The sequence below is a fragment of the Nyctibius grandis genome, chromosome 4, assembly GCF_013368605.1.
Source record: "Nyctibius grandis isolate bNycGra1 chromosome 4, bNycGra1.pri, whole genome shotgun sequence".
In the NCBI taxonomy this organism is placed as follows: domain Eukaryota; kingdom Metazoa; phylum Chordata; class Aves; order Nyctibiiformes; family Nyctibiidae; genus Nyctibius; species Nyctibius grandis.
In genome coordinates this window covers 62,847,497-62,874,308 of record NC_090661.1, presented here as the reverse complement: position 1 = coordinate 62,874,308, position 26,812 = coordinate 62,847,497, and the positions used below count along the sequence as shown (strand labels likewise).

The 26,812-nt window shown below is 50.9% G+C and overlaps 1 protein-coding gene across 1 annotated transcript in view; it reads right to left on the bottom strand.

Annotated features, from left to right (window-relative positions):
- Positions 1–22,432, bottom strand: part of KIF26A (kinesin family member 26A) — a 107,348-nt gene extending 84,916 nt beyond the window's left edge. Inside the window, 4 exon segments of the mRNA XM_068398467.1 lie at positions 15,458–15,703; positions 18,141–18,302; positions 21,528–21,653; positions 22,421–22,432. Of these exon segments, the coding sequence (XP_068254568.1) occupies positions 15,458–15,703; positions 18,141–18,302; positions 21,528–21,653; positions 22,421–22,432 (546 nt within the window).
- Between the last annotated feature and the right edge of the window lie 4,380 nt (positions 22,433–26,812).

Sequence of the window (26,812 nt, the reverse complement as noted above, 5' to 3'; positions counted from 1 at the left end):
AAAAAAGGAAAAGCCAAGGGCAACTGTCACTGGGCTTTCTCCCCAGCTGAATACACCACACACAAAATTCTTACAGGAGCAATGCTTTCAGCACACCAGCTGCCTTCTCATCAGCTGACACTTCCCAAATAAAAGGGGAAAATCCTATAAACTGTTCAGAGTGGCTGACATTTAAGGAATCAAATAAGGCAAAACAACATAAATCACAAGCACTTAAATAAGTTTATATCTTCTAAGTGGTCTTAAAATATGTGACAAGTACGACTGCCTACTTACTCAAAGAAAAGGGATCACTGCTGTTTCACAGTCAAAAATATGAAGGTACAGAGAGATTAGCAATATAGTTGAAGTATATGCGCCAGAGTAATGCACATAAAAACCAGCGCATACATAAAGAACACCAACAGGGGGGCTCTGCTATATATGAACGAAACTCATTAGTCTGTAATTGCACGCTGAGCAAAATGCATATGCTAAATGGGGTAAGTATATCTAAAAATGTAATGCCAGTTGACTTGCCCTAGGTCCCCAGGGAAGCCTGTAGAGCAGACAGCGCGAGTAGGCTGCAGTTAGGATGTTTCGCTGTACTCACACATGCTGCTATGGAAGATGGGTGATGGAAAAACTTCACAATTTCACATTTGCTTCTCAAAAAAAAAAAAAAGTCAACAGTTTCCTAAACTGATACCAAAATTTCATCTGTTTTTCTACCTGCTGTCCATCTACTGACCAAGATCAAAAGCTTTAAATCCAGCCTTGACTTCCTCAAGAACTTGATGATGAAATTTGACCTCCTATGAGAACACTGGCTCTTCTTGAAAACAAATACTTCTATTCTACTAAACTTCACGAGTTCAGCAAAGGGAAGGAAACGCTGGGGGATCCCCATCTTCTCTTTCCCACAGCGTCTTGAAAGGACCATGAAGAGGACAGGTACAAACCCAAGGCTCCACCAGAGCTTTTCTGAGCACCACCCACCCCCTTGACTGGAACTGGTGCCCACATCGGACTCATGATAACGCTCAGTTGCGCCACACAACCCTCCACCTCAAGACAGGAATTAACTGACCGCTGAAGTCAAGGAAAGCCTTTCAAGTGACTTCACTGGGTTATGACTGAGCTCCCACTTCTTTTTAATTCTCATTAACATTTGCTGACAACTCCATTACAACCAGAGAGACAGGTTCTTTATGAGAAGCCATTTTGGCTGCTCCAGTTAATGCCTTAATCCACAGACTGAACAGGTCAGATTATCTATGCGTATCAAAGACAACACTATGCTTCATAAGCTATTTTTCTGCTTCAGTAGGGAGTAAGCACGTTTTTATTTCTTACTATGTTTACCCATTACCTCACCAAGCAGCATTATTGTTAGTCTTTCTAAGGCTCTCCTAGAATAGGTATGTATAAAACAGGATTTCCTCCAGCTCTGTGTACCTACTCACTCCAGAGTCATTAATGACATAGGACTGGATTGAACAAAGACTTAATATCAAATGAGCATTCAAAACAGCTGGGAACAAAAAAAAATATCTGCCTGGAAGACTGCATCTCTGCTTTGTCTTTAAAAAAAAATGCTGATGAGGCACAAATTGGCTTTAAAGACCACGTTTACAGGAATGTTTTCATGAGAAAAATGGAACAGCTGAACACTTGCATGTGGGACATGTATCCCACTGGGCTCCAGATTCAGTTTACTGCAGCTTTTACACAGCAATCTGCAAATCAGATAGTCCCTTTTACTGGAGATCAGAAGTAACTTCACTGCTGCCAAGAGAACTCTGCAGAAAAGATCCAAGTTCGGCACGAGAATCCTCCAAAAACCCAAACCAACTACATAGTGTCTTCCTTGTGATTACAAGTGATAGCTGAAATATCCAACGGTAGGCAACACTACTCAATGCTGAGATTTTAAAATACCTCTAACCAATATTTTAAAGAAAGCTTATAGATGCATATATGTAAGAAAAATACAAGCGATACTGCCCCAGGATTCATAGAAGTTGATTCCTCAGGTTAACACCATTTGGATGTTGGATGGGGACATTTATCAGAAGGACTCTCTCCCCTGACAGAATGTGCTTCCCAGCAGAGCCAGCGCTGCACAGCAACACACGTCCTGTACCCATCACATCGCACCACAGGACACGCCGCCAACAGCCCCGCACTGAAAAGCAGCACACCCTGCTCCCTTCTCCCTTCCCTTCCCACCTTTCCACAGACAGACACGCTAACTCAGGGTGTATTTCCAGAAGCTACCCTTTAAGCCCATCTACCCTGAAAATTAACAGGAATTTGGAAGCAAATTATGGGCAAACAATTTAAAAACAAGCAAGAGGCTATAGACTGTCTATGTAATTACCCTATATGGGGCCAAAGTCAGCAGCAACATGGAAGAAATAACCCAAAATCTACAAGGATACTGCTTGGGTTCAGTGCTTAGCATCCAAAATTACCTTGGCAATCTCTTAAAGACCTCCTTACAGGTGGTGTACACAAAAGCTGAGGCAGCCAGCAGGCTGGGAGAAGCACACAAGCAATGCAAGGATGCTTGAGGAGAAACACTACTGCTGTGTTTAATGCTATCAGCTCCTGCCTGCTTGAGGACCTTTCCTACCTCTACCTACAACCACAGTGAATCCCCAACCATTAAGTAAACAGTCTTTGAAGATAAAGCAGCTTATTCTAATCTCTCACTGATGTCACTCCTGTATTGTACTCAGCTGAGCTACAAGACTCCTGGGTTAACTAACTCCTCTGTAAGATGAGGATTACCTTAACTCTGCTCTTGCACAGACTTAAGGAAGTCGAGGTACAGAAAGAGGCAGATTTTTCACACAGTGGATCTACATTTTTTTCTTGTTAGATAATCACAGACATTTTTCAGCTCACTCCTTTAGATGCAGGTGAACTGCTTCTGTACCATTATGCTTAGTGAGACAACATTCTGTGCCAGACCTTTCACTGCTTCCAAAGAAAGCAGAAGTACAGCCTTTAGCAAGGAGGGGATGCCCTGGACTAGTTTCCAACACTGACAAACGGGGCTGTTGCTCCAGTGGCAAGAAGAAAGAAAAATCAGATTGAAACTGGACTAGCAAAAGGAATTAAAATGGAAACTACAAAAAGGAAACAGAAAAGTAGAGATCTTCCAGTGCATCACCTCAGAGAACAATGCCTTTGTGTTCTCACTTGTGTTCACTTCCCAGGGTCAAGTGTTTATTCTGCATTGCAGTTCTTTAGCTATCTACTCCACGCTTTTCATTGTACCCAATCCTACAAGAGTCAAGCCCTCCCACAGCAATAAAAAGCTCAGGGAAGAACTCGGGGTGGGTCAGAAAAGCCAGCCCTGCATATAACATATCTTTCATGTCATCAAAAGACTTGGCAGTAAGAAGCTGAAACCCAGCTAAATTCTAACAGCACAAATCAGAGCTATTTTGCTCTTGAGCTGTGTGTGCTTAGGAGCAGCCATGACCAGAATAATAAAAGGATATACAGCACAAATCTGAGAAAAGGGGCTCAAGTTGTGGCTGAATATTCACAGTCAGTGTCAGTCCCAAGGCAAATTTATTTTGGAAATTTTGAGTATTATCAGCCTGGCTTGTTTGCCTCTTGGATAAGCTATGTCTTAGTTACACCAAACAGATCCTGGCACTATTTTTTTCCCCCCACATACAGGCAATTATGTTCCCACTGAACAGAAGAATGAAGAGGATGTGCTGGAAAAAAGGCAGACAGAGGTAATGATACCTACACAGAGAGACAGATTGGGAATACAGAGATTGACCCAGTTCTGCAGTCTGGCTTCCTCTTCTGCTCCACCAGAGTAAATCGGCTGAAACTACACAGCACCAACAGGCTTCATTTTCCACCTGTTAACACAGGTTTTTGATTCCACTGTCAATAAAAGAACCACGATGCAAACTGTTAGGGAATGAAAATCCAGTGCCATATGTAACCGAAGAAAGAAGTAGAGGGATGTACAGCTAGATTCAGGACAACATATTTCTGAAAATACTCTTCCCTAAACCCAGTTGTGGCTCCCCAAAGGCTTATTACCAAAGACACAACTACTTTGCACTGACAAACAGCCCACAGGGAGCCAGTAAGTCCATAAGCTGAAGCCAGGGTGTTGCTACTCATGATCAACTGGCAAATGCTGAGCACAAAGTCCACCCTTCCATGCAAACGTCAGAGCAACCCATTCACAGTCTGTGTTTCATGGGGACAACATGGCAGGCTGAGAAACTCTCTCAATCAGGCAAGTATTTTTCTAATCATTTAGCTCTTTGTGGAGGTCTCTCTTGAATAAAAAGTAACTTTACTAGAGGTCAGTCAAGCAGCAGTTAAGACTGCACAAGGTGGCAGGTTAAAGCATCTCATATTTATATGAGTATAAGCATGAAATTCAGAAAGGGCCCCCAGGGATCCCAATGCAAGACATGAAGGTGTAATTAAAAACCATAAATCCATCAAATGAAAAATATGTAAACTTAATACATTAACTCATATATTTTTCTTCCTCAACCACATTTGTCTTACTCTACACTCCTTTGGAGCCTACAAATAAAAAATTAACAATAGCAGAAGAAATATTTCTTATGATGTGGAATGTGCATATCAATAATAAATACATTTTACTTTATTCTTACAGGTAATTGCTGAAAGAAGCTCTCTCAGCAGACTGCTGAGACTCTTTGCATATTATAAATTACTTCAACTGTATCTCCTCTTTACAAAACCCACAAAAGGACAGTATCTTACAGTGTTTCCATGCCACTCAATCATCCACACAAAATTACCCTTGTGAGAGCTTGTTGGAGGAATGTCAAATGTACTTGCCTTTCTTTACAACAAAATCTTCAGAGAAAGACACCAAAATAGCTCACTTCTGCATTCACAGTTATACAAGCTACACTAACACCTGAACATTTTAAGTGGAGATTCTGGGTTTAACTTTATATTTAATTACAAGCTACAGGCAAAATAGTTACAGGCCAAATCCTGGCCTGTGTTTCACCCACAGCATAGTCTTCCAGATAGCTTACAAAAGCTATGCAGCACCTGTAGTTCATATGAAGGCTAAGGCACTTCTTCTAAAAGCGGTATTTGGGACAAACCAGCCCTTCCACCTTCTGTCCACCTCTCAGACAAGGAGCACCAGCATTGCCCAGAAATGACAGTGGCAAAGACACTTGTGCCTCACCTCCATCCTTCAAAGGCCAAATTTTGTAGAGCAAATTCGTTTCCCATCACCAATGACTGTTTCCTTGGGACCAGATGGCCCAGGGCCAGGCAGCGGTATGGGCACACCTCTCTTCCTCACGGCACACCCAGCATTAGGGCATGCACATGGGCATTATGTGACATTCGCATCAGAGATTCAACTCCGTTTCCTCTCTGTTGCTGGAGCACTCGTTCTCACAAGTTGAGCCAGGTCCCTATGCAAACACACACATGGACATGTGTTCAACACAACACTGATGCATTATCACATCACGGCTAACACTTCTCAAATAATACCCAAGTCAGTCAAACATCCCTTTTCCTAATGCTCAGTGATCACTTTTACTAAATCCAAGCCAAAACCCTTAACACAACTCTGCTGCTCTTCAACCCAACACATAGTCCGACGCTGGCAGAGGTTGGCACGCTCTTTACACTTGTCGTAAGCATGTTTGGCTCTTGGTCTCTTAACCCTCCTGGGAACTGTGCCAGTGGTCACTAGAGCCTGGCTGCAGTTGGGCAGTAGATACAAGCAGTTGGTTTTACACTCCACACTAAACAATTTGGTGTTAAAGAGAGGGTCTGTCGCAACACCGGTATGTTTTGTCCAGAGGCACTCAAAGAGGACTCAACAGCTACAAAGGAAAGAGCGGAATGCTATCACCACTCCACACCAAGCACTACAGAGAGCCTCTACAGATGACTCAAAAGTAGTAAAGCAATTGAAACAAGGATGGCAGATTCTTGATCATACAAGCCACTTGCATAATATTTCCGACAGCTGTTGAAACTGCCACATCCCAGAGAGTCCCTGGAAACACATCGCAGTCCAGGGATGACAACAGTTCCCAGTGCCCTGTTTTGGGATGGGAATCAAATGTGTACCACTGATCCAGCATGGTGCCATTGACCTCAAACACCCCAGCAGGCTCATGTCCTCCAAAACACCCAGTAGCACCACTTTGCTGAGGATTGTGTGATATACCCTGGGCACAGCCACTACCTCTGAACTGCTCAGGAGCCACATAAGATGCAAAAGCAGCAGGCAACCCCTGCAAAAAAATTTACTTGATAAAGCTACAGGCAAAGCTATACTGCTGTACTTTGAAGTCCAGGAAAAGAGCAACAATGCCAAAAGGAGTAAATACATTCTACAACACACAGTACAGTGAGAACAACACAAGGCAATAAAAAAAGAGTACAATACAAACTGAGTACATCTAACTTCCCAAATGACTTAAAACACAAAGCCAGACACTGCCCATTTACAGTATAATCAGCACCGATCAATATATACACACCGACAGCGACACAACCCGTGCTGTAACAAATTGTATGTAGTGGTAAAACAGGAAACACATTTAAACATAATCTTCTGAATGCTGTGAGAACTAGGACTGATGCTTCACTTTCACAGTTAATGCTGAAAGCCAGTCAATGCCCAGCCTAGCCAGAAGAATCACATTTCAGGTTTGTACAGAAGGCTTCCCATCCCATTCACCGAGCGGTGTAAAATCCCTCAGCAACGCTAGGGGAAGATCTGCTAAGAGCTAAATGAAAATTGATCATTTTCCCACAGCCGTCCGGCATTGCAATCAGTTCTGCACAGGTACTGGCGTATGGTAATGCTGGCCCGGCCCCAGCCGAAACTCAGAGCAGCCTGCCAAACTCCAGGAACGCTGATCAAAGACTGATTTTAAGGCTTGACTCACAAAGAATGGTAATTGTGTGCACCCAAGCCTTTTTTTGTGAGCAAGTGCTGAGATTTCGCTGATTCACTATATGTTAGGGTGATGCATACAACAGTCAAGACTCTTAGTGATAAAACAAATACGCAACAATGGCATTATGCTGCCTAAAATAGGTGGGTATATTTATACCAGTTAAACATTCTTTCTCCACCACGAAAATGAACATCTGCCAGCTATGCCTTAAAAGGTCAGGCAGCTTCAAAGCAAAGAAGTCAGTCCAAAGAACTATATACCAAAAGTTTACATTCACTTTAACTGATCCTAGAGAAGAACACATTACTCCTGCAAAGTGACATATCCCCACCACCCCCCCTTGCTTGGAATAATCATCTGAAGCTTTGCTCTTGGGTTCCTCTACAAAAGTTTCCTTTTTTTTCCTTTTAAAAATAAAACATTTTAAATGAAAATCTAAGAAGTAATACACTTCGGCATAAACTTCAACAGCAGTATGAGGGACTGAAGCCACTGAAGGGTTCCCAATTTACAAGGCCACACCACATCTCCTCAAGGCAGCTTTCCAGTTTCATCACAGGGAGGGACAGCACAGTATGCAGATAAACCCCTTGTAGATAGCATTGGCAAAGCTCTCATCCATGCTCCGTGAGCTGATCGGATACCTGCTGCTCAATCAAGCTCCACTTCACCTGGACATACGCCGCAGCAGCACCTTCAGTGCCCTTTCACAGCCTCACTACTCCCCTCCTGGTGAACTGGCAGATTTTCAGGACTATCTGTTACTATCTTCATGGTTTATCTGAAGGCCCTGGCTTTGTTTGCTGCTTCTGCTGTTGCAGAGACCTCAGTCCCAGAACCTCATCCCCAACACGCAACCTGAAAGTTCAGTTGCAAGTCACAGAGTCCGCTGTTCTCTGCATCCCTGTGTTATTACACACTCTTCCTTATTACGCATATTGCAGGAGCAGTCAGCTCTACTAAGAACAGCAGTCAATGATGCTTGATGCCATACAAGCAACAGAGTCACCACCACAAAAAAAAAAAAGTTTTTACTGGAAATGGACAAAAGATGGAAGCATTTTCTCTCTGCTGGGCAAAGGAGAAATTAAGTAGATGGATATTAAGCTGCTTGCCCAAATTCACAGAGTCAGTGAGAGATCTAGGGATTAAATTCAGGTCTTGCATCCCTGCAGGGGGACACAATTCCTCCCGTTAACAAAGGCAGTGGGAGGCACAATTCTCCTGAGAGTAAAGCCCAAGTCTTCTCCCACAAGCCACTCATCTGAAAGACTATACAAAATTAGTAGACACTTGTAAAAGAAATCAGCCTGTTCCTGGTCATGAGCACAGCGAGCGACAGAGACAAGACTCCTGCCTTCCATTTGGGCATATACTGGACACGTAAATACAAAACAGTTATTCCAATGCTGCAGGTCTGAAGTCAGAGGACAGGGAGACAAATCCAGCCAAATTAAATTCCATAGATTTCCAGTAAAGAAAAATAAAATGAGGATACAATACTCCCAAGTGGACAGCTGCCTGCCACACTCAATGTGAGCCATATCCTAATAGATCTAGTTCCTGAAGGTAATCCAATTTTGAGAAACGCAACAGCATCATTATGGGAAAATCTTCGTAAGACACGCACACATTTCCAGACAGATTCTCCTCTAGCCAAGGTGAAACAAAATCTCCGCTCACTTTTCAGGACAAAATGTTCATCAGTCAGCTGAAAACCTAGGGACTAACTGCCTCTGCTCTACGTCAGCATCCCCACTGTGGGAAGGATTCAGACCCACAGAGTGCAGTTATCACAGGGTACCCAAGCAGCAGGAGACCCATGCAGCAGCTGTGTACGTGGTAGGCAATCCTGGTCTTGGGAAAGAAAAAACTCTTGGTGGTTTCAGCCATCCCCGCTCCAATACCCTGCAGCGCCAGGTCCAGAGCAGCAGCCGCTATCAACTGCTGTGGGCCAGGGGAGAGGAGGATGGCTACTGCCTCCTACAACCTCGCTGTTAACAAGTCAGAGGTTGGGATCACTGTAGGTGGAAACTCTTGGCAAAAACAATAAAGCAGCTACGACATATTTCAACAGGTTCAAAGTAACCTCAGATGTTAGGAGCAGATGCTCTTTTCCACCTCCTGGGATTTTGAAATGGTTTATGTGTTTCCTCCCTTTTCCCTAACAGGGCAGGGTGCTGAAGGAATTAGCTCCAGAAAGAGACGGAGCAATACTAATTACCCTAAGCTACCCAGGAGACCGCAGTACCTTCAGCTAACTGCGCAATCCCCGCTCCCCCAGTGAGAAGGTCTCTTGCCTCCAGCATCTGAACTGCAAAATAATCCTGCTCACCTGTATTTTAAAAGGGGCATGCTTAAAAATCTTAAATGTCTAAAGCAAACTCATTACAATTAGTTTCCGTGGCCTGTCATATAGCACGTGGACTACTGCAGTGACTAAGACAAGGGAACTGCTCATGTCAACACATTTGACACGGTGTTGTCACTAACCCCATTATTAGACTGCACACGTACCTGAAATCCACATCAGAGCTCATAGCCTGAAGCACTCCACAGCCAAGTCTCTGCAAGAGCCTCTCTCTCAAAACTACATACTAAAAGTGCATCTCAAAAAAAATGCCCCGTAGTTTCATATTAGCTACAACATTACTTTTCCACTTACGCATTTTTGAAATGTTAAATATAGAACATTTTAAGGTGCACTTAGTGCTCGTAAAGAGCCCTGAAAACTGGATTCCTCTAGAGAGGAATCTGTAAAAGACAAGAGTTCTCCCACTCAATTCCCCTTATCCACATCAACCCAGCTGCAGAAAGGCCTCCCATGAAAAGAAAAAACAGTCACTCAGTAAGAGAGGACCCCAAAGTTAGGCAAGACTCCACACAGGGGTTCTAATCCATCACCAGGACTCTCAAATTCCAGGTGATCATCCCACTCAGTAGAAAGGACTGACACATAAACAGAAAACAATGGTCACGGGAAGAAAAACTCCACAAAAAGTCAGGGGTGGCTTCTAAAAGCTTAGAGCTATTCCACGTGCACCTCAAATGTTGAGAGAAGTCCCCACGTGCCTGGGGAAGCATGAGCCTGCAGGCAAACACTAAAGGCACAGAGCCCTCTCCCAGGCTCCTCTGTGTGCAGCAGCTCCCAAAGCACCCAACAGTCCACACAACAGCAAGGAGACAGGTACCAGCAGCCAGGGACCATGCGAGCTCTCCTTGCTACTAGCCCTGCTGATACCATGCCATTAGAGTGGCCACGGTGGAAATAACAAAGCGTAGCTGGTCCTCACACACCAAGACCACAGACCTCAATCCCATGCCTGTCCTCTTAGCTTGGTTTTCCAAAGCCATGAGAACTGCTGCATTGCCCTTCTCTCCATCCTCCTTGCTGCCAGCTCTCCTAAACAGCTTTTGAACCTGTCAAATGATCTGAAATTGAGGTAGAAGGCTCAGAGCAAGTTCCTATAACTTCCACAAACTGTCAGTGAGAGAAGTTGGGCAGGACCCACTAGTTATTTTTTGGCAGAAGCCAGAGGGGCGGGGAGTACTAGCTTACTGTCAACCAAACAGTATGTGTGCAGCTCCAAAGATGCAGAGAAGGTGCTGCCTCTTATCGAGTCATCAGGTACAAGGCGGGGAAGAGCTGGGATTAATGTAGGGGGATGGGGAGAGCAAAGGAGGTGAGCAAAGCATCCATCCTATCAAACCATCCTTCCTTAGTTCTGCTGCTCGTGGAAACATGTGGGGGTTATTTAGCATACCAGAGAAACCCACAGGAAAGAGCATGCCCTTCCCAAAACTTTGTTCTTCATCTCCCCTTCAGGTGATGCAATCAGCAGCACATACAGGTGTACCAAGAGACCATTGCTTTGATTAGAAGCAGGAGTGGTGGGAGTTCAATCCAGAAGCACTGCGTGGCATCTGCGCAGCTGAGACACGTCAGTGTAAACAGTGTCTAAAGCCACTGCTGTCCTCCGGTTTTTCTAGAGAAGCCGGGCTTCCTCCAACTCTAGCTGGTGTAACACAGAGCCCTGCCAAGGACACGGCAGGATAGGACTTGCTTAGCTCCCTCAAATTATTCATGGTTCGTTAGCAACCAAAGGCATGACCTGTCCTGGTCACCAAGACTCTCTGCAGACCAGGGCTGGCAGCATGCCTCTTTGTACCCAACCACAGCTTACCCAGTCAACTGGGAATACAGACAATACTCAGGTTTTTTAGGTATCAGAGAAAAAGTATTGTCCATCCCACCAGAAATAAAGAGCACACACTCGCTCCTTTGTCCCTCAAACTCCTGGGAAGCCGTTCAGTGGTGTGCCTCATGTAACACACAGTGTGGATAATGCAACAGAGGAAAAAAAACAGGGAAGAAAAGAAGCTTTCAAAAACTAGGACAGCAAGAACCTGGCTGAACTCAAGCTGCCATACAATACGCGTGTTTCTGCCCCCTTTAATGCTGCCTCTGACACCCACCTGCACCGGCAGTAGGTCCAATATGAACTGCTCAGACTGGAGGGGTTGGGGGTGAGGGTAGATGGGGACAGATGAAATGAGGTGTCTGAATCCCTGGGCTGGGAGAAACCCAATCTTCAACGTTAATCACTTCCAAAGTGAACTCCTGCTGATCTTGGCCTCCTTTTAGTACTGATGAAAAATATTCTTTTATTCCAGTATAACTGGGTATGATTATTACTTTTCTATAACCAAAATATTTATACCAGTATAAATCCCTTCTGTGGATGTAGTTGTATCAGTGTATGTGCTCCTTGTATCGAGAGCTTTCTTCCTCTGCTCATGAGGGATTAGCTAAAACCATTTTACAGCAGCCATATATCCTTAAGCCTATTGCTTGCACCAGAGGGAGAGCAGAGGTTAGTTCCTGTGATGCAGGTGCAAGAGCACATCTCTCATGTTGGACAGTCCCTGACTGTCCCCTTCCTTTCGGAGCCACACACCTCGCTCTGACATGCACCTCTTTAGAAATGACAGCGCGTTTGGGTTTACCCAACAAGGGCATCACACGAATTAATTAGCATTTGTGAAGCACTGTGAAGATTTTAGGTGCTAAGTATTATTGTTACTAATTTAATCTACATCCCCATTCAGTCCTCAGCCTCTCCTGTGAAACTGCCAACATGATGCCAATTAGCCGTAATTGTTGTGGTGGTTTTGTGACAAGGCTATTTGCCAACTGGGAGTGAGACCGAGACCACCAACTCATTTCCCATGGATTGCCCCACAGCTGCCAACAGCAACAACTTCCAGGCACAACAACCTGCTGTCCACTCCAGCCAGAACCCTGGAGGTAGGAGATCCTGTATCCCATTACCAGCTCCCCTGGGACACAGCCTGCAAGGCACATACAAAACTTTTAATTAGGAATAAACCAAGGCACCTTTTTTTTTTCCCTCCTCCACTAGTTCAGTACATGACCTGGCAATTGATGCTGATACTGCAATATCAAAATGCTAATCTGGAATAATTTCACATTAAACTTTGCTCGTTTCCATCTTTGCTTGATGAAAATCACATTTTGATTCACACACAGGCCTCACTGTGGTGGCAAACTGTAAAGGCAGCAGCAGTAAAAAGAAGGGAATTGACAGTGTAAGGTGAAGTAAATCTTGTACTTCGGAGACCTGTTAAAGAGTTTTAACACAAGCAGAGCGGTGTATCTTTTTATCAGCTGTCCACGGAGATTTGGAGGACTTTAAAGAGACACAAACAACTAACAGTATTCTGTAACCAATGCACATCATCTGAGCACCGAAACTTTAAATTATTTATATATTTTAAATACGTCTAATTGAAAGGACAGCAACACATAAACTGTATGAATCATAGCCCTCTCGGGCAATTAGATTTGTTATCCCTGAAGACTGCAAACAGTAGGTTGGCTTTTTATTCTAATGTGAATTCAATCCCTTGTCAGCTGCCCCAAGCATGAGAATACACCTCCTCTCTTTCATCAGGAAAGATATCAACAGCAGGAAACTAGCCCTTCTTTCATCTCTGAGGCACCCACCCACCTTTGCAAAGGGTTTTCAACCAGGTGTGGAAATCTCTCTGAATCTGTGCTGAAAGATCCCTTAATTATTATGGCAAAGGAGGTAAATCCTTTGAGAGCAGCATGCTCCAAGCAGTAGCCTTCTGGTGTTTACTCATCCAGTAGTTGCTTAGTTTGACAGTATGTTAGAAGAGCTTATAAGAAACTCTTTGGGCTTTTATTGTATGGGCATGAAGCTCTTATGGAGAGGTGCTGCTTTTTCAGATGTCTTGTTATATAATTAAACAAGAAAGGAAAAAAAAAAATAAAGGCAAGCTGCCTTTCTGGCACAAACATTACACAATGCTCAACCTGCCAGCATATTGCATCAGATTCCCACTGCAAGGCCAATTCACAGCAGCTGAGTAGCCGAACCCCTGACTGTTATCTCCCGCTAACCTACTTCACACTCGGAAGGCAGTAAGTAGGACTGTTTATTGCATCTTCCTTCCTGAGGAGCTGCTCACTACACCAGGATTACTGGGGGTTTGAGCTTGCAATTAGGCTAGAGGTCTCACAAGCATTAGAAAATGTATTTAAAAAAAAAAATTCAAACATCTAACACTACTGTATGCTACTCAATAAGTAAACTCCAGGTATCTGTTACTCTGTGATCAGGTCTGTCGAGGTTCTGACACTGATGACGACTATTCTATTGCGTTCCTAAGCATGCTTTGAAACCCTGCAGAAAAGGGGGATTAATTTACCCATCATCGAGTGCTTATCAAGGAAGTCCCGTGAGACTTGCAGGAAGGAGACCACACAAACAGGCCTTTGCTCACAGGTCTCCTCACCTGAACACCTGGCCAAGGTCCCCTGACTCTCCTGTACCGGCGGCTCTTTTTTTCCCATGACAGAGATCCGCTCCCAGATAGGACACTATTCTTTATGGCAGAGGCCCACCCCTACAATGGGAACAGGGGTTTATGTGCTCCTCGCTGAAGCAGCCTATAGCATGCACTTCACAAGGGGAAATTAAACTTCTTTCCACCATTTGCAGCAAGCCAGAAAACAAAAGGGCCAGCGGTCCTGAATTCAATGAGATAAGATACGTGACCTTTTACAACGCAGAAATAAGAGCTCGCTCCAAACCTAGCAAGTCAATTGAGAGACTCCTGTTGATTTCAAAGGGCTTTGGATCCGGCCTCAAAATACAAACCTTGCTGCACATTCGGACACTGTTCCACAATGCACTTCCAAACAAAACTATATTTAGATTCAATGGGAATTCTGTAGATCATACAGGAACTCTTTGAATGAAAATGAAGGTCAGTAGGGTTTGGCTTCCTCTTCAGACCCCCCTCCTCCACTCTTGCAAACATCCAGATAAGCATTGTTTAGAAAACAATACATTACTTCCAAATGTTATCAAAAACCCAACACACATTTTGTGTGCCCTGAAACAGAATCTCAGGGTCTTCTGTTGCGTTTTGCCCCATCAGCTAATCCTCAGGATCTCTTCAGGTGCCTAGACAAGACTCTGTATCAAGCCTCTGTATTTTTTCAGCTGTACCACCTTTTACAAGTTTTGTTTCACGTTGCCTCACTAAAGGAAAAGGGACAAGACCTCTGACAGACAGAAAACAAACACGGAAAGGAAAAACTGTGCAGGCAACTACAATACACACAAATAAAGCTGCACAAGCGTTAAAGGAAACCTCTGGCGTCCTCATGCACTTTCTCCATTCACTACCAGCTATGAAGCACGAACTGGAGGAGAATGACCCAGCCCCAGCTTGCCCGAGTGACACTAAGGGCAGGAATGAGCCCATCAGCCAGGGAGGTACGCTCAAGCATCCAGACAGCGAAAGCCCCGCAAAACCATCCCGCTCAAACTTTCCTCCACCGCCACAAACACGAGTGTGTGCTTTCCAGCTGCGTTTTATGGGCTCCTGGGAAGGAGGAGCTGAACCGCTGCCACCGGCAGCTTCTGGTAGGAAGGATCAAGGCGCTGCAATGCCCCAGCCGCAGCACCCACCCGGCAACCCCGGCGCGGTGTCACCAGGGCTGGGGGACACCGGCCGGCGGGAGCAGCCCCTGCAGAGCGGGATGGGGAGCGCGCTGGCACCGGGGCTCTCGGAGGGGCTCTGGGCTCGACCGAGTGCGCGTCCCGGACGGCACCCGCGCAGCCTCTCGTCTGCTCTCCCGCTCCTCTTGCCAAACTCGCTAATATTTTTTTAACTGTTTCTGGCAGCCGGTAACTGTAACGGAGGGTGAGCGCCCAGCCACAGAGTTTCGCTTTTTGAGAAAGCCCGGGACGGGAAATCCTTGAACTTTTGTAGAACCCTCCTGGGTTAGAAATCGCCGGCTGTGCCGTCACGCTCTCCTCCCAGATCCGCGGGGATGCGCACCTGACCCCGCCCGGGCCGGCGGCCAGGCTCCCGCGGCCCCCGCACCCCCCTTCCCCCCCCCCGCCCGGCGGTGCTCGGCGCTGTACGGGCGGCGTGCGCGCACTTACCGGCGGGGCGTTGGGCGGGCAGCCGCCGGCGGCCAGCCGCGCCGCCTGCCTCCTCAGCTCGGCCAGCTGGGCCTGGCAGCTCCGGCACCAGCCCCCGGCCGCCGCCCGCTCCAGCAGCCGCGGCTCGGCCCCCGCGGCGGCCCCCGCTCCCTCGGGCGGCGGGCGGCTGGCGCAGCGCTCCTCCTCGGCGGCGGCCGGCGGCCTCTTCCGCGGGGAGAGCTCCCGCGCCGCAGTCCCCTCCGCCACCTGCGGAGAGAGCAGAGCTCAGCGCCGCGCGCTCCCACCCCCCTCGCGAGGAAAATAAAAAGGGAAAAAAAAATAAAAATTAAAAAAGCCCAAACGCGGGGAGGAGTGTGGCAACAACTTACCCCCGGCGCCCGGGGCTCGGGTCCCAGACCCTTCCTGCCGGCAGCCGCGATCATGGTAGCGGGGGATGCGCCCCTGCCCCGCGTCCCGCTCCGCTAGTGCGGGCGGTGCGGTGCCCGGCGGCGCGGCCGGCCCGGGGCGCCCATGGCGGGGCGGGGGTCGGGGGGTGCCAACAGTGATCTCGCCGGTTCCCCGCCGTCCGGGCTGCCGCGCTAGGTGATGTTGCCTCCCATGTTGAGAAGGGAGTGAAGTTTGGGTTGGGAGCGTGAGGCGTAGTCAGCTCCCCACGGCGGCACGAGGAAGGACGGGAGCACGGGATCACGTCGGCAAAAAAAAGCTGGAAAAGTGCTCGGAGGGCAGGGGAGGAGGGGCTGGGCGGGAGCGGGTGGGGAAAGCGGGGCGGGGGAGCCTCGGCCAGGGCGGGATGGGGTTTAGGTTTGGGCTTTTGGGAGGCGGGGGGAGATGCCTTTTCATAGTGACCCTACAGGACAGTCCTAAACCGGTGTGACTAAAGCGTGGGCACTCCCGCGGTTGCCTCCTTCACACTCAAACACCCAAGTTCCTCGGGAGTGGGGAAAAAAGGGCCGAGCTGGGGGTGCCGATCCCTCTGCGGAGCGCGGGTGCAGGAAAGCCGCGCAGGCGTCGGCCCCTGCGGCGGGCGCAGTGGGTGCGGACCAGCTGCAAACGGGGGTCGGGGGACTGGCAGGGGACCGTCGCCCCCCCCCCCGCCCCCGGTGCTGGTGCTCTCCTGCGCAGGGTGGGGGAGGCACCGGCCACCCCTCCGCGGGCAGATGCGCGGTGCCGCAGGGCACAGCACCCCCCGGCGCCGGCTCCTCAGCCGCTCGGCGGGAGCGATGGGATGTTCCTACAAGCGAAAATTGACCCGACAGATGGAGAAATTAACGTTCGCAGCTAATTGTCTACTTGGCTGCCGCTCCGGCTCGTATATTTAGCACTTTTTTTTTTTTTAGGGATTTTTTTCCCCAGAGAGAGTTTCCCCATGCGCCACTGTCTGTCATTGCCCCCCCACGGCTGCCCGGCGGGCGGCGGTGGGCAGGGGCCGAGCCGGGACGTGTCCGGGCCCCGCGGGGCGCAGCCCGGCAGCCGCCGCCGCCGTCCCTGTGACCAGAGCGCCACCTGCCGGCACCACCGCGGCGCTGCACACGGGAGCCCCCGGTCCCACCCGGGACGGAGCCGGAGACGGAGCCGGCACCCCGCGGGGAGCGGCGGGGCCGCGCCGGGAGACGGCGGCGGTGGCTTCCCCCGACGATGCCGAACGCGGCTCCTTGTCTCCTTCCCCCCCACCGCGCGGGTGGGGCTGGTGGCACTGAGCCGTGGGGTGGGGTCTGCGGTGATGTGAGCAGCGCCGAGCACAAAGAGTGGGGAAAAATATAGGGGGGGGGGGGGCGGAATCCGCCCCCTCCAAGAGGCACCTTCCCCGGCCGCTTAAACTTCCCTGGCTCTTCCGAGCACGCGTCTGAAGCGCCCCCCCCCCCCTATATCCCCCCCGCAAATGGGGTTATGACCCAAGGCGGGGCTGGGGCTGTGTGTGCCCCGGCGCAAACCTGAGGCGCCCCCGCACCGCGGGCAGAGCCCCTGGGGCACTGCGGCCGCTGCCCCCCGCCCGCCTGGACCGCCCGCCTGGGACCCGAGAAAAGTTTGGGTGGGGAAGTGAAGGGGAGAGAAGGGGGGAGCGCGGGGCGCTGCCCGGGGGCTGCCGTGGGCCCCTCGCGGGGACGAGCGGGGAAGCGGGGCTGTCCCAGACACATGCACCCGGGCGGGGCGCCTCGGCTCCCCTCTCTCGGGGCTCTGCAGGTCTCCGGGAACTGGCTCCGAAATTTCGTGTGTCCGAATAACGGCTGCAAATCTCCCCCCACGGCTCCAAGTCTCAGGCTGGACGGGGCGGGGGGATAAAGGTGTGTGCTCCCCGGCCGGCGCTGGGGCTGAGGGCTGAGCCGCGCTGCTGGGCTGAGCCGCATCCGTTTCTTGCTGAGTAAAAAAACCCTCCTGGAAATACCGGGACGCGGTGCCCCCACTCCTCATCTGAAGCCGGGGGTGCACAAGGCGCCGCGGTGCCGCGGGGGGGCCATGGGAGCGAGCCGGGCAGTGCGGTCTCTCCGCGCCGCTCCGCGGAACCGCCAGGACTGTTCGTGGTGCTGAAACCCTCCCCGGCACCGCCGCCGCCAACTTCGCACCGCCAAGTTTGCCATCCCCGTCCCGTGAGCCGGCCCGGGGCAGGACAGGCAGCTGCCGTCCCCCCACCCCCAAGCCCCCTCCCGGCCCCCTGGCCCCCGGGGCAGGGGCGAGGTCCCCTTACCTTGACTTTCCTCCGCAGGAGGTGGCTGGTGAAGCCGAAGATGATCTCCGAGTCCAAGCACAAGGCTCCGATCTCCAGCAGGCTGGGGTTTTTCCTCGTGGTGTTGGAGGCATCGGGCGATTTTTGAAAAGCCATAGTTTAGGGCTGGAAATATCCGGCTCCCTGAGCGGAGGCGATGTATTTGTATACACACAGACACAGAGGAAAAAAAAAAAAAAAAAAAAAGGATAAAATAGCAAACACCTCCCACCCTTTAAAAAAGAAAGAAAAAAAGAAAAAAAGCCAGACGCGGGCGAGTTACTCCGTCATCTGCCAGGGTGCGCGCTGCCGGGGTGAGGTAGCCAGCAGCCGGGCAGACCCACCAGCCTCCCTGCCTCTCTCCGCCTCTCTCCGCCGCTCTCCCTCCCGTTTTACCCCCCCGCCAGCGCACCTGGCCTGACAAGCGGGTGCGGGTGCGGGCCCCGCTCAGGGCCCCGCCGGCGCCGCGGCCGGGGCAGCGGCTGCGCTGGGTGCGCGGAGCCGGCAGTGCCCTGCTCCCCCGCCGCCGGCCATCAGCTCGCCCAGCGAGGGGGCTCCCACCGCCCGCTGGCCAGGAGCCCGCACTGCGAGCCTCCTGCCTCCCCCCATCCACTGCTGGGTGGGTTTAGTGGCTGGGTGGTTGGGTTTTTTTTTTTCCCTCCTCCTTCTCCTTCTCCTCCGGGGTGACAGCAAGGAGGGAAAAGCTGCCAGTGAAGTCAGTTCAGGAGGGGAAAAAAGAGAGGCACACACACACAAAAAAAAAAAAAAAAAAAAAAGAGGAAGGTAAAAAGAAAAAAGGGGAAGCAAAAAAGAAAGGGAAAGCCTGAGGGAGCAGAAGTGAAGCACTTTCCGGAAGGGATCCGGCCTTTCACTCCTCTGAAAAGCTTCCCCCTCTTTTTTTCCCCCTACTTAATTTTATTTTATTTGGACAGCAAGAGGGAGCGAGCTCCTCCTCATCGAGGGGGCCGAGAAACAGGTCCCTGATGGCCGCCCCGGGGAGTGGGCAGCCCTCCCCGCAGGCTGCCTCTCTGGCCGCCCCCACGGACGCGTGTCCCCACGCGTGCCCCAGCCGGGGGGCCGGGGCAGAGCGGAGGTCTCCGCCGGGGCGTGACCCGTCCCGTCGGGGCTGGCGGGAGGGATGGGGCTCCCCGGCAAAGCGGGGGGGGCTCTGGGCAGCGCGTTAATCCCTTCCCGTGTACTTTTCCGCTAAACAAATAATTCACCCCTGACAAAAGCGCTATCGCGTTTCATAATGCCTGCGGTGAAAGTGAGTTGAATCATCTGTTCAGTCGGGCTCCGCGGGGCTGCGCGCCCCTCCCCGCCGGCTCCGCCCGCCCAGACACCGGGCGCTGCTGCGGGAGATCGGGGGCAGCCCCGGCCGGTCCCGCTCTTCCCTCCTGCAGCTGCGCCCGGGGCAGGGCTGGGGTCCTGGCCGCAGCCTGGCCTCGGCCGGGGCCCGCACGTCGGGGGTGAGCTGAGTGGCCATGGGTGCTGCGGGGGAGCGGGGAGGGAGGGAGGGATGGAGATGGGGAGGGAGGGAGGGAGGGAGGGAAGGAGGAAGGAAGGAAGGAAGGAAGGAAGGAAGGAAGGAAGGAAGGAAGGAAGGAAAAGGAGGGGAGAGGAGAGGAGAAGAGGGGAGAGGAGGGGAGAGGAGAGGAAGAGAAGAGAGAGAAGAGAAGAGAAGAGAAGAGAAGAGAAGAGAAGAGAAGAGAAGAGAAGAGAAGAGAAGAGAAGAGAGAAGAGGTCTTAAGTCTCTATGGCCACAGAAGGACACCATAGCTTCTCTTTACTCTGAATTTACCAGGTTGCCTGTTCTGGGTTTCCAGCTGATGATGAGCTTGTGTGTTAGATGAGGGAGGTGGGTTAATGGGTGGGTCTGTATGATGGAGGTGGAATACAAGTGTCACAGACAAGCACAGGAGGTGTGCTGGGATGTAGGAGAGGAGGAATGGAATGGTGAGATGCTTATGGCAAAGGGGCAAGGATTTGTTTGGTTCCTTATTGCATCCCTTCCTGATGTAGACATCTCAGACCAGAGATGTGACAACATGTCAGATGGTCCATGAACCTACCTGGGAATGGAGACTGCAGGGACCCAGCCCCTGTGCCACCTTGCACAGACTTATTGTCTCACCCTGCAACAACCCCATCCCAGCCTCCTGCCTCTCCGTGCATCATGCTGCATGCAAAGTCTTCCACCACTCTCCCCTGCACAGGTGGGACATTCCCCTGCCCCAGAAGGTCCCTGTGCTTGGAAGGTGCCACATTACCAAGGGAGTGGGAAGAAGAGAGTGAAGGGGAAAGCAGAAGGAAAAACAATTCAAGCAAAATGGTGGTATGGACATCAGCTGTCCAGGTAAAATGTGTCCCACACAGGCCTTCAACCCAGGTGCTCAGCATGAGGTAGAGCAGTGCCCTTCACCAGAACCCAAAGCAACAAATGTCATTTCCCATCCGTTGGGGAAAGAGGCTTGGAAACATCCAATGGCAGAGAGAAACATCGCCAGGCCAGGGAGGCCCATTGCCCACTTTGGAGTTGGCCTGAGCCATCTGTCCCCTTCCCCCACATCTTCAGCCCAACCCAAGTTTAAGCACTCATGCTGCTCTGGCCCCAAGGAGAATCTGGGTCTTCCCTGTCCCCAGGCCACATCCAGCCTACCAGCTCTCCCCCACCACAGTTTGCCCCTCTTCCCCAGCTCTTGGCAAGGATCCTAGGAAAGTCTGTGTCTAAAATGTGCTCTGAATGTCAGGCACCAAGGGTCCCTGTGCAACCACAGCCTCACCCCTAATCCTGGAAAGTCTCTCTGCAATTACCCTTATTAAAGCAAATATCTCCCCACCCCACTGCCCCCAGGTGTCTTGCCGATAAACAAGCTGCAGGGAAAGTTATTAGCTTTTATTCATGGTGTCTAAACTAAAGTAAAACATCAACGGGGTGACTGTACATAATAATAGACTAGATAAAGTCCATTTTTCTTGGGCCCTCTGAAAGCGATCCCTAAGCATTAAAATGGGTCTCTTAATAAATATCTTATCTCCCCGCCACAGAGCCCCGGCTGCAGATAACCAGACAGCCATTACTGTACCTCTGAAATAACCCCATTTCCATCAGGGCCACTTCAAACAGGCTCCTCTTTAAAGACCCCCTCCCTCCCTGAGGGGAGGTGGGGGAGGCTTGAACCTCCCTCGGTGGCAGGGGAGCCAGCAAGGGGCAGGGGATTTCATCCAAGTCCCCAGGTAGGGTGGGGGGTTACTGCATTACAATGCATTCCCTTCGGTAAGTAACCATGGAGCCAGGCATCCCCTCTGCAAGCCAAAAGCCTAAATCCATCCCCCCTGTACCCTGCGTTGGGGTGAGTGGTGCTGGACTCCTGCAGTCCTGCTCTCCTGGGTCTGCTCTGCAAGCGGAGAGAAGGGTGGGCAGGAGAGCAGGGACACAGCAGGCAGCTGCCATCTCCTCGGGGGAAAAGGCCTTCCCAGTGTGTGCATCCCAGGCTGCAAGGTGATGGCGTACACGTTGCACTGCACTCCTTTATTAATACACCATACAGGTGATAGTGGATTTCTTAAGTATATTGCTGTGATTTCACATTTAGTTTACTAAGAATACAATGGTTTGGGCTAGAGGACCCAAGGGAAATCTAGGCAACAGTGAGCAAAAATCCATGAAATTCAATGTAGCACACTAATCATGGAGGCATTATAGTATTAATTGCTATAATGATATACTTCTAATCCTATCTTACACCGCGCCACATAATTTCATTGGGTAAGAGAGGAAAGGAATTAAATTTAGTTCAATACAGGCAAGCGTGTAACTTAATAGAATGGTTTGACTCCTGCACACTCAGGGGTTAGGGTTAATGTCACGCAATGCGGTCCACAGCGGGGAAGAAGGAGGGCACAAGACTTTTGACATCCTCACTGAAATCTGGAAGCAATATGGAAAAGTGTTAGATTTCTGCTTTTCAAGAGGCAACCCAGCCATATAAAGGATAATTAGAATTCGTTGTAAAGATGATTTATCATGTCTATCATTGTGTTTGAAAAGGCTAGGTCACCCATGAATGCTGATGAAATTTCAAAGATCTGCTCCCCAAGGACTTTCCGCATCTGCTGCCCTCTGAGATGGGGAAGTTGCCCAGGGCAAGCTGCTCATTAATACCGCAGGAAAATATCAGCATTTTGTCCGACATAACATTTTTCTTCAGAATTATACCTGACACCATCAGACCTTTAAATAACGTGGTAATAGGGCTCACTTTAAAGTTCATGTTCCCGGTGTCGTGTCCCCCCTCCCTGCCCCCCGCCCGGGTTTCAGCTGGGTAGTAGCTCTCTCTAACAAGGCAGCGTTTCTACCCGAAACACACTTTTCTCCCCTAACAAATATTGCGTGATGTGGGCGGAGGTGGTGAAAGTAGCTTTTGATCTTGTTTGTATAATATGCAAAAGGACATCAAAGGGAGGGAAGAGGGGAAGGGAGAGAAAGGAAAGCAGAGCAGGAATAGCCACAGACACTGGGACACCAAATAGCTCATGAATAGCTAAATAAAACATAATTAGGAAAACGCGATAAATTAGTGGTTCTTTAAAAGAGATGGATGGCGGAGCGGGCTGGGAGCGCGGCCAGGGGAGGCGGGCACGGCCCGTTTCAAAGGCAGCCCCGAGGGCATCCCAAGCCCAAACCTGGGAGCGGGGACGGGAAAGCCCCGCGGGCACCGCTCGGCAGGACCCCACGGAGACACCCCCCACCCCCGCCCCGGGAGGCGGCTTCCCCCGGCCCCGTCCCGCGCGGGGAGCCCCGGGGAGGGCCGCGGGTCAGGGCGCACCGGCGGTGGGAAGCCGGAGGAGGGCTCCGGGGGGGTCCGGACCCGCTCCCTGGGGCGGGGTAAAGCGGAGCTGGTTTCCCCGCGGGGCGCTGCAGGTTTCGGGGCGTTCCCGAGCGCTCCCCAGCCCGGGCGGCACGGGGGGGGGCGCAGGGGGGCTCCTGTTTGTTTGGGGTTTGTTTGTTGTTTGTTTGTTTGCTGTGTGGCCTCTCCTTTATTTTAATTAGGCCCCGTTGCCGGCGCTGGGTTTAATTGATTTGCGGGGCGGGTAGTTGAGACCATCAAGGGAAACTTCAGCCCTTGCAGACTGTGGAGAAAATAACGATCATATCAGTGAAACCGGCGTGAAAATCAAACACAGCCTCCCCCCACGCGTGTTCACACGCAGATGGGGATGTGGGTGAAGATGCAGGGCCGGACCGGCCACCTGGGACACCTGGGGTCCGCCCAGACGAGCCCCTGGCTCTCTCCCGGTCGCCAGCTGCAGCCTGAGGGCTGCAAGAGGGAATACGCCGGCTCCGCGGTGACTCCGCAGTGGTTTTGTGGGCGACGTGCATCTGCACGAGAAGGACCGGAAAGGACACACGGAGAGGAGCAGCCAAATTCACGCCCCGAGGCAGATTTCCTCTCTGTCCCCGAGGTGAACCAGACTGGCTAATTCCATCCTGCCTCCTGGCAGCTCTCCTTCCAGCTCTGCGCTTGGGTGCCGCTTACCTGCAGCACTGAGGCTCTGCCCTCTGCTCACTTCACTGGTGCTTCCTTGCTACCCCTGTAGTCCTGGAGAGTCCAGCCCAGCCTGCAGGACCCTTTTTCTGCTCCCACCAAAGTAACAGGGCTCCCTGCTGTGCCAAGACCATGTCCCACCTGCACCTGGGGCAATTCATGCCATAGAATGGATCCCACAAGTCTGGAGCACAGCAGGGGCTTGAGCAAGCCCCAGGTCATGACCTGCCTTGTAGGGGAGAGCTGGGTAAAACAGCTTAATGCAAGGGCTCTCCTGTCACTGCCTGGGCTTGGCAGCTCAGAGCTGATCTCAGACCTGCTCTAGCTCGGTCCCTTGCCTCTTTGTGACCCTGGTCTCCAAGGGGAGATCGAAAGCCCCCCTGTAAACGACTGGTGAAGGTCAGGAGAAGAAAAGCCTGACACCACCTAATGAAAGACAGTTGCAGACAATCTTTTGCTCAGTTGTCCATGTCTGGAGGCGTGGGGATCTCTGTGTTCAGGCTTTTTAATTTCCATTCTAATTTGCAAGTCATAAAGAGAGACAGTATGCAGTCCATGGTCTCCCGTTTAATTTCTTGTCACCCTAATCATGCCAGTTTAACCCTCACTCACTTGCCTAGGTGCTTCTTATGCTCAGCCCTAGCTACCGTTTCCTCTGTGAAACAGCCTACCTGGGCATATTAGTGTCCTGCTTGCACTATGGTTCTAATACTATTTCATTGACCTCTGCACAGATATACTTGAGCAGCAGCAGCTCGTGGGAAGAGTGGCCAAAAAAAAACCCCGACCCTGCGTCCTTTTTAATATTTGGTTGGATGGTTTTTTAAGGGGGTGGTGGGAGCGAGGATTGCTTTTTCCGAGTTTTTTGGTTAGAGCTACCTTTTCCGTCGGTGCAGGGACACGCATCCGAGGAGCCCCTCGCAAGGCTGTGCAGTGCCGGGGGGAGACACAAAGCCTGGTCCCCTTTCCATGCTGCAGGGGTCGGGGACCCCGCAGCGCCTGCCGGGGCTGGAGCGCGGCCGAGACGGGCTGCGGGGCGCGGCGGTTCAGCACCGCGGACAGCGGTCCCGCTCCGGCCGCCGCCGCCTCCCTCCGCCGCTCCTCTGTGGGGAAAGCGGGACCGGGAGGACATGCCCGGGCCACCCTGTCTCCGTGGGCGTGGGGGGCACATGTTAAAACCAAAAAAAGCTTCTGGCAGCAGCTGGGGGCTGTGTTTTAGTCTCCTTGTGGCTTTGGCAGAGGGATCGCAGGGGCTTCAAGGGACGGGTGGTGACGGACGCTCCCGCAGGAGCGGGTGCTCTGCGGACTCTTCTGCGCTCTCCCGTGACAGCTTTGCGTTACCGAGCCCACACAAACAGCGTGAGAAGCAATAAAAATCGCCTGTGCCATAAACAAGGGAGCAGCCCCCGCACCGCCCACCGCTGCCACAGGCAAACCTTCACTCCACTGCAGGGGCATGAACTGGGATTAACCAAGTGTCCTCCTCTTCCTCCTCTCGAGGGAACAAACCAGCCCTGGCTTCTAGCCTTCATCAAATACTTCCCTCATCTCCCCAGTGCGGCGCATGTGGAGGCGTTCCCAGGGACACTGCTTCGTGACAAACTACTCTTTTAAAAAGCAAGCATCAAGTTCTACACAACCAGATTGTCAGCAAAGGTAAAATAGCATCACAACAAACATGAAAATATCCAAGAAGTTGCAGCAGAAACAATCAGCTTTGCTGGCCAACACACAGCAGAAGCACTTACAGCTTTTGTGGCTTGAGAACAGCCTTGGGAATACAGCTTCCTTCTCTCCCTTGTCCCTCCCTGCAGAATGAAGATTATATTGTAAGGAACAAAGTCAGAAAATGTGCTCCGGAGAGCTCGGTGTGGCCTCTTCTTGTATCTTCTCTCAGCTCATCCAATGCCTTGTCTTACTGGAGAAGTTGCTGTTGTATTTCCTTCACCGCATTAGATCTTTTAAATGCATTTTTCTTACCGCCCTGGCCAAAGACTCCATTTTCTAAATTCAATTTTTAAATATATTTGATTGGAAAGAAAATTGTATACCTCAACTCAAACGGGGCTGCTTTGTCAGGAAAAGAACACAGATTGTTTTACAAGAGCCCAGGGGCTCCTCGGAGCAGATTTCACTCGCAGCATCAGGCAGGAACTTTTTGATTGAAAACTACTGGTAATCCCGAGAACTCCACCAGAGGGGCCGGGATCCCAGACCTCAAGGAAACACACCCCAAAGCGTTATTTCTCAGCCGTGGAGCAGCAGCGCGGCCGGGCCCGCCCGGGGTCCCGCCGCAGCTCGCGCTCCTCCGCGCTTCTCTCTCCCGGCAGATGGCGCTGCCGCGCCAGGAACCGCCCCGCCGAACACCACCGCCCCCCCGGGCTGGGACAGGCACCGGGGGGGCGGCGGCTGGCGAGAAGGGAACGCTGCTGGAGTTTAGCCGTGCCTTTTGCACGTTAGGAAACGTCCCGTTAAAACACGTGTCATGATAAACAAATGCCTCGGCGGATCATTGATGCTTCTCCTTTCTTTCCTTCCCTCCCACCCCCCTCCAATCCTGCATGAGGGTGCTCCATAAAGGAAGTTTTAAAATCAAGTTGTCAGACCAACCAATTCATTGATTGGGCTTGTCTCCCTTTACCCCGCATCCAGGGCTAAACAATAACCAGTTGTTCTATCACCCAAGACCCCTCCCCAGCTGAGAAAGGGAATTGGGAAAAGGAGGGAGACTCGTGGGTTGAAACTGAAACATTTAATAAAATAAGAAAACCAATATCAATACTAATACAAAAGACACAAAGTTATACTTAACCCATATAGTAGTAGTAGTAGAGGTGGTGGTGGTGAGACCCTCCAGGGACAGAAACTGAAGAGAAGAGAGTAGAGCAAAGAGCCCAAGCCATTGCCAGCAAACTTTCCAATTTATAGTGAACGTGACGTTTATGGTATAGAATACACCTGTGGGCCAGCCTGGGTCAGCTGCCCTGGCTTTTGCTTCTCATAGCTTTAGCACCTGGCTAACTCAAAACTGCTAATGGCCTTGACCATCACGGAAACCTGCATACCATGGCTGGCCAGGAACTAAACCAAGATGTAACAGAAAAT